The sequence below is a fragment of the Dipteris shenzhenensis genome, chromosome 5 (assembly GCF_047967505.1).
Source record: "Dipteris shenzhenensis isolate YYH24624 ecotype China chromosome 5, Dip_SZ_1.0, whole genome shotgun sequence".
NCBI classification, from domain to species: Eukaryota; Viridiplantae; Streptophyta; class Polypodiopsida; order Gleicheniales; family Dipteridaceae; genus Dipteris; species Dipteris shenzhenensis.
In genome coordinates this window covers 47586464-47598334 of record NC_141600.1, presented here as the reverse complement: position 1 = coordinate 47598334, position 11871 = coordinate 47586464, and the positions used below count along the sequence as shown (strand labels likewise).

The 11871-nt window shown below is 40.9% G+C and overlaps 1 protein-coding gene across 1 annotated transcript; it reads right to left on the bottom strand.

The window, feature by feature from the left end:
- Positions 1–9782: 9782 nt before the first annotated feature.
- Positions 9783–11459, bottom strand: LOC147902110 (zinc transporter 4, chloroplastic-like). The gene is made up of 3 exons (XM_087375007.1): positions 10641–11459; positions 10334–10489; positions 9783–10238 (listed from the first exon to the last, which is right to left on the bottom strand). Exons 1-3 carry the CDS (start codon positions 11187–11189, stop codon positions 9849–9851), a joined length of 1095 nt encoding a protein of 364 aa, XP_087231133.1. The 5' UTR covers positions 11190–11459; the 3' UTR covers positions 9783–9848.
- Positions 11460–11871: the final 412 nt, after the last annotated feature.

Here is an 11871-nt window from a genome sequence, read left to right as displayed (position 1 = left end):
GGGAAGAAAATCTCTCTTGATGAGCTTTTGAAAAGACTTCCAAGATTTTGGTTGCCTTTTACTGTGCTTAGTGATGTTCCACCAAAGTGCAGCACTCTCTACTAAATGATTTGCAGCACATTTAATCTTATCTTTTTCAGAGAATTTCTCCCCTAAAAAATAATCATCTAGCTGACTGCAAGACAGTGCGTGCTTCTTTCTTTCCATCGAAATTTGGAAATGAGAAAGCTTTTCTACTTATCTTACTCTCCTTCCTCGAATTTTGTGCTCTCAGTGTGGCTCTGACTGTCCTGATAATAGTATCATCGTCGAATGACTCATCGTCAAATGAATGTCTCTTCCTTTTCTTACCATTGATTTTCTTTTCCAATCTCTCCCTATGCTCATGCTCGTTGGCCAACTATGCCTGAAGTGCGTCTAACTGCTCTTGAAGCGTGGGTGGTTGTCGCTGATGCGCCATGATAATGCAATAAGTAGAAATAAATGGGAATAGAGGGAAAATAAGGATATTAAGTGTATGAGAATTAAACGGATGAAATAAAGATGTGATTCAAGTGTATGGTAAGACAATGGATGGCGGAAGATACTAAGTGTATGAAATATAAAGCAAAGAAATCACTTATCTCGCTCTTTGATTCGGAGGTAGAAAAGACTAGAGTGGGAGATATGGGACCGATGATGTCACTCGTAGTCATCTTGCACTCCACTGATCTCCAATTAATTGCTCGGTGATTTGTGGTTCCAATCGCCTTCTTGATTCGAGCTTCTCAGATTTGGCAATGGTCTTCGCATGCTCAAGCTCTGATCACCTATAGAAGCCCTTTAGCTTGCTGAATTTTCCTCTTCTTCTTTCTCTTTTATACACCCTCGCTGGTCAGTGGAATGGCTTAGCAATTGAGTTGTAGGTCATCAAATGGAAAAGAGTCTTCTTGAGTTGGCCTTTTAGAACGCTTCCTTCTTCTTCTTTAAAAAAAAAAAAAAAAAACAAATTCTTTAAAGGGCCTTTTGAACCTTATGTATAGTCAAAGCATCCTTGGACTTGATACGTTGTCTTCTGCAAGCCTTCAAATCCTAGCGCATCATGCGATGGCAAAGTCCCTCTTCACTATGCTTCCGTTCAAAATTCAGAGTCCAAGAGTATGTGAGTCGAAGATCTGCAGGTGGTTGTTGGCCCGTTGATGAGGGCGCATAGAGGGAGAGAGACTTCTAAGGTCTCTAGAGGCAGCTAGCTACTCAATTGTTGGCTGCACTCAATGCTCCTTCTCTTTTAATGCAAGGTTACGAAAGCGATGCAGGTTGACGCAGATCACGGAGTGCTCAAGGCGATCGATTGATCTTTACGACACCCGAGATAGAGAGAAAAGTAAATCATGGCTTTGTTGCAATCCACAAGAGACTAGGGCACACGTAGTGGGAGTATCTCTCAGGCAATGTGACTATTTACTGCATGGGTAGCGTGGCGATGAGCTTCTCTTTAATTCCTTCACAAGAGCATGACCCAAGCTCTGATACCACTGAAACCAAAAGGTAATTCTTTCCACACACGAAGTCACCACTTAATCAATTTGAGAAGAAGAACACAATCACACCATGAAAGTGACAGTAGACTGGGTACAATCTCACCCCCTAGATGAGTGGCTCACGCTTCCTCATCTAGAGTATTTATGATATTTCATAAAGGCACCAAGGAGCCAAAACTATCCCTCTCATCCAAAAATTAGGGATTTGCTTACATAGCCATCTTACGGCCCAAAATGAATTATGTCCACTACAAAATATATTGTTCAAACTTGCAATAAATAAACCAATACAAAATTGGCCCATGGCCATATATAAGGCACTGTGTGACACCTCGATTGGTACCTTTGCACTAACTCCAATCCTCGATATGAGTTCCATCACCTGTACTCAAGCCGCCAATTACATTAGTTATTAACAATCCATTGAATGAATCACCGAATCAACTGATCTCAACATAACCGCACTCAAAGCACAATAATCAAGCACAACACCAATAATACTAGCGACATCAGTATTAACATGGAATCACCCACAATACCAATCATCTAGCATGGCAAAACATAGGCTAGTCAAGCATCCCCAACTAACCACACAAAGTATCCACTAGGACCCCCGTCGCGTCCGGTGCGCTCCTATGGAGTACTTTGCCACAGTCACACTTGACTAAAATAATAATGTCCAAAGCAAGATATATATCAGAAATATAATTTCCCTAACATCCCACTTGCTTGGATTGCAACTAACCTCAGTTGCGTGTTTGGTTATAGGAACTAAGGAGGTTTGGAAAAGTTTGAAAGGACCACTCAGGCATCCACTGAGCATCATCTCTCGGATGGTTCTTAAATTTGAGCAAGTATTTAGTATAGATATTTCCTTTTTGGGTCGAGGTCTGTTGATGATCAATAATGCATTCGGGTTCTAGAATTTCTTCTTCATCAACAATCAATGGGGCCTCTTCATAGACAGGATGAATAGGTAAAGGTCCTTTAAAGGGCTTTAAGAGGCTGATATGGAAAGCATTATGTATTTTCCAATTATCAGGTAATTTAAGCCTATAAGCTAGATCATTTATTTTCTGAATCACCTTGAATGGTCTATAAAAGCACGGGGACATCTTGATTACTGGCCATTTCTCAACACTGTTCAACCTTCTTTTCTCAATCCGAAGAAGTACATAATCGCCTTCTTTAAAAAGCATGTGTTTCTGTTTCTTATTAGCTTGTTTTGTGTACTTCTCTTGAGCGATTGCAATGGCTTCTCGAACCTCTTTGAGAAGATTTTGATAGTCATGGGTAAATGCATCTGCTGCTTCCACTCCATGGGTCAATTGTGTGATAGGAATAGGTAAAACCTTCCCATAAATAATCTCAAAAGGTGCTCTTCCAGTTGCAGAATGAGGAGTATTATTATAAGCAAACTGTAAGAAATGAATGTATTTGTCCCAAGTCTTTGGTTGACTTCCCACATAAGCTCTTATCATATCAAGAATAGTACTACTGGAAACTTCAGTTTGTCCATTCAATTCTAGATGAAAAGCTGATGAGAAATCTAACTTAGTGCCTAGATTATGAAATAATGCAGTCCAAAAATTACTGCAAAACTTCGAATCGAATCTCAATCAGACACTATAATCTTTGGCAAGCCACGATGAACAAAGATATGCTTGATGAATAAATGTGCAGCTTGCTGAGCTGTTAAAGTCTTCTTGCATGGGATGAAATAAGCTTGCTTACTAAAGTGATCTACTATCGTCCAAATCATATCATTTTGATTCGTTGTAGTAGGAAAACCTGTTATGAAATCCATAGATCTTTGTTCCCAAGGTTGCGTAGGAATGGGCAAAATCATTAGCAATCCTGGGGTCTTTCCTTTGTAACTCTTGGTCTTCTGACAAGTGATCCATTCGGCTACAAAATTAGCCACATCTTTTCTTATAGTAGGCTAATGAAATTCTCTTGGCAGTCACTCCCCTATGTCCCATATATGGTGGTTGGTGCATTTCCTCCATTACAATTTGTCTAAAGGGTCGAGTGATGCATAATTTCTTTTGATAAAAAAAGTATCCATCATTGCATGAATAGTCTAACATAGGATTCCAATTATTATTCTCTGATTTGTTCCATATATCAAAAAATTTTGGATCCCCTTAATAAGAATTCTTCATATCCACGAGCATCAGTTACAACTACAAAGAATGGTCTAGAGAAATCAGGTAGTTGCAACACAGGAGCTTGTGTTAGAGCTTCTTTCAAAACTGTAAAAGATTTATCTTGACGCTCAGTCCATAAGAAATTCTTAGCTTTCCTAAGAAGGTCTGTCAACGGATGTGCAATGTATGCGAAATTCTTGACAAACTTTCTATAAAAGCTACACAATCCCAAGAATGATCTTAATTCATGTATATCCCAGGTTTTAGGCCATGTGATTATGCACTCAATCTTCTTTGGATCTACTCAAATCCCATCGGCAAATACAATGTGACCTAAATACTCTATCTTATCTTGAAAGAAACTACTCTTTGTTCAATTGATTTTCTTTCAAGAGTGAAAAGACTAGCTTCAGATGTTCTTTATGCTCCTCAACGTCTTTGCTAAACACCAGAATATCATTAAAAAATACTACCACACAATCTTGGTGTTTAAGAAAGATTCAGTTCATCATTCTACTAAAAGTAGCTGGAGCATTAGTTAGCCCAAAAGGCGTAATTAGGAATTCATAGTGTCTCGTTTGAGTTCTAAAGGCAGTCTGGTATATATCCTCTTCTACCATATGAACTTGATGATAGCCGGATTTGAGATCTATCTTACTGAAAACCTTGGCGCCTTTCAGTTTGTCCAAGAGATCATCAATCCTAGGGATTGGATATTTGTTCTTCACTGTGATTTTGTTTAGTACACGATAGTCTATGCACATTCGATAGGTTCCATTTTGTTTTTGACTAATAAGACAAGTGCTCCATAAGGAGTACTGCTAGGTCTTATCAATCCTTTCTCTATCAATTTTTCCACTTGCTTTTGAATTTCCTTTTGTTCTATCTAATTGACTCTATAAGGATCTTTGCAAGGTGGAGTATTGCCCAGTAGGATTTCTATCCTATGATCTTCAGGTCGAGAACATGGTAGTCCAGGTAGTGAATCCTCTAAGAAATAATTAAAAATTTGAGAAAGAAACTTTTGGTGTGTAGGCTTAGTGTTTGATTGAGTAGCTGTTATCGTATTCACCAAAATTAGATGTGTCTTCTCGCATTTTCTAATTGCTCTTTTGGCTTGTGTGTGGTTGAGTAAAGGACTGATCTCAGGTCTCGTTGAGATTTTCAGACATATTTCTTATCTGTCCTTCTCAATCCACATCTGATGTGAATCATAATCTATCTTAGGATTATATTGGTGCCTCCATGGCATTCCTAAGATGATGTCCACTGCCTATAGAGGTGCCACTAGGAAGTCTCGTGTATCCTTGTAGGGTTTGATTGAGATTCCAAGATTCTTGACTACTCTAATACAATTGTACTTTGTTTTGGTAAAAGCAGCTTTGACCTTATAGTTAGATGGGAAAGGCTCTAGGTTTAGCTTTGCTAAGGTTCTTTCCGAAATGAAATCATGTGTACTACCATCGTCATGCAGAATAACAAACTCCTCTTCTTGTTTCTCTTTTATACGCCCTCGCTGGTCAGTGGAATGGCTTAGCACTTGAGTTGTAGGTCATCAAATGGAAAAGAGTCTTCTTGAGTTGGCCTTTTAAAATGCTTCCTTCTTCTTCTTCTTTTAAAAAAAATAATAAGCAAATTCTTTAAAGGGCCTTTTGAACCTTATGTATAGTCAAAGCATCCTTGGACTTGATACGTTGTCTTCTGCAAGTCTTCAAATCCTAGCACGTCGTGGGATGGCAGAGTCCCTGCTTCACTATGCTTTCATTCGAAATTCGGAGTCCAAGAGTATGTGAGCCAAAAATCTGTAGGTGGTTGCAGGTCCGTTGACGAGGGCGCGCAGAGGGAGAGAGACTTCTAAGGTCTCTAGAGGCGGCTGGCTGCTCGATTGTTGGCTGCACTCAATGCTCCTTCTCTTTTAATGCAAGGTTACGAAACCGATGCAGGCTGGGATCACGGACGGCTGAAGGCTATGGATTGATCTTTATGGCACCCAAGCTTGTGTCCTTATGGACCTAGCCTCTAACCCCCCAAATGCTATCTAGATCCTTCATGGAGATGGTGCATAACTTATTCAAAAGTTTTCTTCAAAAACATACCCAACTCTTGTTTCCTTTGAGGCATGGGAGGCCTTTCATCACGAATTGCCCTACTAGAAATAACCAAAAGAGGAAAGACCAGAGCCCACCCAATAGGAACCACAAGAACCCTAGGCCCCAACTAAACAACCTATTGACATTCCTCCCAAAGAAGGTATTGGGGAACAAAGCAAGGAGACCCCCAAGCCCAATGAGAACAGAGGAGGGGGAGCAGAAGGTAATGATAAAGAGGTCACTATTGACATTGAAGATAAGATGGATGATAGCTCAAGAGAAGAAGAATTTGTTGTTGCTACCCAAGATTTTGAGGTGCAACTAGAACAGGCTGAACATGAAACAATTGAGAAGGAAGGTCCTCCTTTTACAATTGTCAAAGGTAGAAAAGCAAACAGGTTGGGAAAAGCTAAATCACAACTTGAGAAGGAAAATACCAGAGGGAAGGAACTTAGCTCAATAGAAAGAGAAAAAAGAAGAATGTCAAGAGGGTTTGCTCTATCTCCATAGAATAGCCCAGTTACTTTTAAGAAGAAGCATGATAAAAATACTACCCAATGATGTAAGACATCTTCACTTTCCTGAGTATCAATGTCCAGGGTCTAACAAATGATCTCAAACTTTCTATTCTTAAAAGATAGTTAGGATCAAAAGGCCTTAGACTAGATTTTCTAGCTTTACAGGAGGTGAAAGTCTCAGGGACTAACTACATTGGCAAATCAGTCAAATTGATGAAAAAAGATAGTGGTATTGCACTAACCATTGAGAAGGAAGAGGCAGGGCAATTTTGGGAATAATAGCTCATCTCACCCAAGAAATCACTCGTCCTCTCGGCACTTTTGACACGTTTGAGATAGGAGTTGAGGTCTTCCATCCTCAATTAAATTGCCAGATCTTCTTTGTCTATGCCCCTAACTTTGCAAGTGAAAGGGCTCTTCGGTGGGATGGCAAGTTCCTTCAAAACAACACTATACTTCTAGGTGAATTCAACATGGTAGAGTCTCGGAGAGATAGATGGAATGGACTAGGAAACACTATCTAGGGTAGTGAATTGTGTCCATGGAATGCTAACCAAATGTAGGGCTAGCATTGGCACACATCAAAACAAATGTTGTCACAGCATCACATGGTAGCTAGAAGGACCTAATGAATTAAGAGGAGAGGTAGATGCTTTTCATGAAAAGCAAGTGCTTTTCGCATAGAAAATTCTAAGCAAGAGATTAGGAGCACATCACCAAGGATGATGACAGGATGAATGTCTTTCCCACTTGATAGATCACAGAGAAGAAAAGAAAACATCCCAAGAGATAGGGCGATAGAGAGAGAAGAGACATCTGGCCAAGATGAATTTGTGCCTCTTGAAAGATGTGCCTCAGCTCCTCGTGCAGCAACGAGCCTCCAAAAAAGGATTAGAGATTCATTGGAAAGAATACAAGAATTTGGCACTGAAATAACCAAGGCATTGAATCACAAAGAGCCTTTATTGGAAATAAGAGAATAGTCAAAATGTAGTTAATCTAAACCAAAGCAAGGAAGAACTAGAATGCAATCCAACAAGGAATCAAACCAAAGAAGAGGAAGATAGTGATAATGCAATGGAAGCAAGTGCATTGGAGTAGAGCCAAAGTAATGCATCATGGGGGAAATTCTATGAGTTGGGATGTGATGATTTCAATAGGACATCTAGTGGAAATTGTCCCTCACTACACCAAGTTCTTTCAAAGTTAAGCAATATATAAGAAACCAGTGGTAGAAACATTGACCATTGGAAAGAAATTGACCAAGATGAAGATTTGAGATGAAGAAGTGCCAATAATCAATGTCAAGGTCAAGGACCTCATGGTCAAGGGAGTCCTTGTGCTGATTGAGGTTTTGGAGTCAATATAATCTCATACAAAGTCCCAAAATGGCTCAAGTTTAAGAATTTAAAAGCATAACCTTCCAAGATTCGTATGGCAAATTAGAGGCTGGTGATGCGTAAGGTATGCTTAAAGCCATACACATCAAGATAAATGGAGGTTACTTCATAATGACATGTGTTGTGGTCAAAATGGAGATTGAGAATGGATACCCACCATGGTAAGCAAAAGTTGTGTCAAGGGGTATAAATAACATTGGCAAAGAGCATAGTTACAAGGGAGTGCAAGCCACAATACTTAGAAGTGGAATGCAGCTTTTTGCAACATCCTTAAAGAGTTTTCCAACACCCCAAGCATCCATGTTTGGGTCTTTGGAATGGCGATTGCAACTCTCAAAGTGAAGGAACGATTAATTTGAATTGTTGGATACAACAACTTGTTTATCCTTGGAAATTGTTCATGGGTGTTCATTCGTTTCACTTTTGGGATAGTATAAGGAATGATTGGAAAGGCCTCCATAGGGAGATGAGATCTCAACCAAGCCATGACCCAGTAGTGTCTAATGCCATTATAATGAAAGAAACCATGTAAACAAAGCCTATTTCTACTACTGTAAGAAGTCCATCCACATTCTTGCTATGCCTCAATGCACTTAAGTGCATCTTTGGCAACATTGCTTCTATGTTTATCGCTATATATGTAACAATCATTTTGCCAATGTCATCATGTTAAATCATGCATGCATGCCAAATGCAAAGCCATGGATAAGCATGGCTACAGGTCAAGTGGCAAAAAATAGATTATTGTGAGGTAGATTGAGTTAGGAATTGGGATCAAGGAATGTGCTCTACCAAGAATGCTATAATCACATGCATTTAATCCCATTACACACTTTTGAGGCTATTTAGAAAGTTCATAATGTGTAGATTCTTCAAAGTCAAATGAGGCTTGTAAAAAACCCCTTATAGACACTATAATCAAATGCTTATAAAATATGTTCAATGTGAATATGTGATATCTTACCTTTTGAAAGAATGACTACATTGGGGGACTAGCAACAACATTCACCAACTGACCAAAGTAGGTAGCATATCCACATATACAAGAAGGCTTTGCTCGTTAGTGGCCTACATCTAGTTTGACAAGGTAGCAAACCGCTATATCCTTTGTTTGAGTGAAAATGCAAACCACTATGGAAGGTTCTTAGAAATTCTTATTAAATAAGGCTGCTCTCCCACATGCAAAAATCCCACCTAACCATTCCATTAAGAACTAAGTATCCAATCACTTGAATATTAGCTACATTTGAGATTTGAGAAGTATGGATATATTCGATTGATTCACAACTAATTCATGCATTAGTTTGCTTCTCTATACTTTCCATTTACTCATTCTAAAGGCCCTTCATCTTAACAAATTATTCCACACATCTAATTTAACCTAAGGAGGGGCTCTCACCTGCTTCTCACATTAATTGCTCACTTATACTTTTCCATCTGCCTACTTTAAAGGCCCTTTATCACAATTGATATAAAAGGAAAGATGCACTTAAAGGGCCTTCATTTTTCAATTTCCAATTTCATGCTTCTCCCATTAGTTTGCAAATCAAAGGGCCTTTATTTTGAAAGATGCAATTAAAGGTCTTTTATTTTTCAATGGGCAACCACTTACTTCCTCCATTAGTTTGCTCATGTACTCCTCCTCTCAACAAATTATCCCATACATATTACACCTAAGGAGAAACATAATTGAAAAGGGCTTTATTCTTCTTAGGTGAAAAGTGATGCATTCCATTATGCAAAGGTCAAATCGGTGTTCCATTATGCAAAGGTCAAATCGATGTGACCACTAAATTGATTCCTTAAGGGGTCTTACTACGAGATGCTCAAGATGTACTAGTGAAAAAGGGTTTTAAATTCTTACCCTCGTAAATAAGAGGGAAGGGGGCCCCTCATAAGGAGAGGGAGTCTTCATTAGTCAATGTACTCTTTGCCTATCCCCTTACTTTCCACCCCTCCCCTCTACTAGTTAATAGATTTTCCAATTGGGGGACCTACTTGTAGAGTGGCCAAAAACCTGATTTACATGGAGAGAGGAGAGAAAGGTAATAGTATGATATTTTATAAAAAAATAATCAATCAAAACATGTGCAAAATCCCAAAATTCACCAAAGAGCACTCCGTCCAGTCCAGTATGGAGGGAGAGTTGCAACACGAGTAAACATGTTATTTACAAGGAAAGATACAGTATGTCTTGAAGCTCAATGTGCCCTCTCAAATTACAGACGGTCTCACGACCTTTGCTAGCTATGAGCGGCATCATCCCAGCTCCAAGCGCAACTGCCCCATAAAACAGGATTCGTATTGTTGGCTTGGAGTTCCAATGTTTTCGTTTGCGTAAACAATTGTGACTGTGCAACAGATTCTCACATGATTCGAATGCCAGGAAGAACGCTGCAACCCATTGCAATAAGGCCTCCACCATCATAGCAGTTTGCTCATCTGTGCCTAAGCTCAAAGAGATAGCAATTCCTAAAGCAACGCCCAAAGGAGTGGAGAAGAAGCTGCAGGCGAACTGGCCAACCAACTTTTGCAACCTGAATCTTGATGGTGTAGTAACCTGCGCAGCAACCGATGGAGTTACAACCCACAGCATCAATGATGCGTACAAGCAGCGCTGCTAATCATGTTTGCGAAGAGGATACGGTCTCTTACCTGCTTGGGCGACGACACGGCTCGGGCTAGTGCTGCTAGTCCTTGGAAAAATTGTCGAAAAGTCAAAGCGGCCATCATCGGACCCATAGTACAGGGGTTTTGCGAAGCGCCCAGGAAGATGGCAACCATTGTTGAGTATGCGGCAGCAGGCAGCTCCTACACAGTGATTTCACATTGATTTGTCAAATGAAATGCCTGAAACAAGGCTTCAAGCGGTCGCCTCACTAGGTAATAGGCAACCCGCTCGCATAATCACAGTTTTGATGTCTGAAACAAAGTTCTATCTGTGCAGATCTAGTTTTGAAACCTGCTTAATCACGCAAGTGCTTTCGAAGTAAACGAGGCTGTCAAGCTGGACTGCATCTCCGATGTCGGTCTCTTCAACGCTTTGTGAGTCCTCGAGATCTGGTAGCAAACATTGGCTCTCTGCTTGTGTTCGCCGGCTAGCCCAGCTATCAATCATGAAGAGTAAGAATCCCAACGTTGTTGCTAGGATTCCTATGAAGGGGAAACGGCTCCACAGAGCTTCTGGAGAGCATCGGGGAACCTGAAAGGATTGCAAGTATAGAAGTCCCACGGCTAATGCAAATCCTGAAGCAAACGACCGTGTCACGAGATTGAGCAGACCGCTGAGCCGGATTTCTCTTCCAATGTGTGTCATCACCTGAACACAGCCCACCCACATACCCATGGCCCAAGCAACTTGAACGAAAGTAAGGGCTATTATTTTGAGCGTAAGAGCAGCATCTTCGTCTCTACAAATTCCCAATGGCTTGCAACAACTGCTCACAACTAGCAAAACTAACTGTTCCGAACCCATTTCAGAAAATTGCGTTGTCCTGATGCTGCCTCTCATGTTTCCCAATTCACAGCTACTCTGCGGTCGAGGGATCCGTCTGTGCTACATGTACCTGGCATCCTCCTCGTCCGGTGGAAGGCTCAGAGCTACCTTTGCTTGCAGTCGGGAGAGCTCAGACGATCGCTGAGCCTGTTTCGGATAAGATGTACCAGGATCGTCCTCCCCAACGTACCTACGGACCACCTGGACCTTAGAAAGCCGAGTCGCGCTTGCAACTTTGATTTAGTCGGGAAGCTAATGGGAAGGTCCGAAACGAGCGAATCTAGCATCTACAGTTGTACCCACTGCGGTACCTACAAATGTTGTGTCAGGACGATATCTCGGTTAGGCTACTAGGCTGTATCAGCCGTACGGGAGTGCGGGAATGGGAGAGGTCGTTGCACGGGGGGGTGGGAACCGGTAGAAAGTGAAGAGGGGAGGCGTTGAAAATGCGAAAAGGAGGGAGGAAAGGAGGGAAATGGATGGGAAGGAGAAAGCGTGCGGGAAGGAAAAAGGCGAGGGGAATCAAAGGAGGAAGGAATTGAGGAAGGTAGATATGGGAGGGAGGGAGATGGAGAAATGGAGGGCAGGCAAGATCTCGAGAAGGGGTCAAAAAATGGGGAAGGTGGCGGTACTGGACAAGTACATGGGTGATGGAGAGGAAGAGATCACGATGCATGGGATGAGGCCTGTCCAGTTG

Excerpts from the sequence above, each read along its gene's own strand:
- LOC147902110 (XM_087375007.1), bottom strand. The coding sequence starts at position 11,189 with ATGAGAGGCAGCATCAGGACAACGCAATTTTCTGAAATGGGTTCGGAA. Across the intron at positions 10,490-10,640 it reads GCACTTGCGTGATTAAGCAG|GAGCTGCCTGCTGCCGCATA; the intron begins GTTTCAAAACTA and ends ATCACTGTGTAG. Across the intron at positions 10,239-10,333 it reads CCGTGTCGTCGCCCAAGCAG|GTTACTACACCATCAAGATT; the intron begins GTAAGAGACCGT and ends GTTGCTGCGCAG.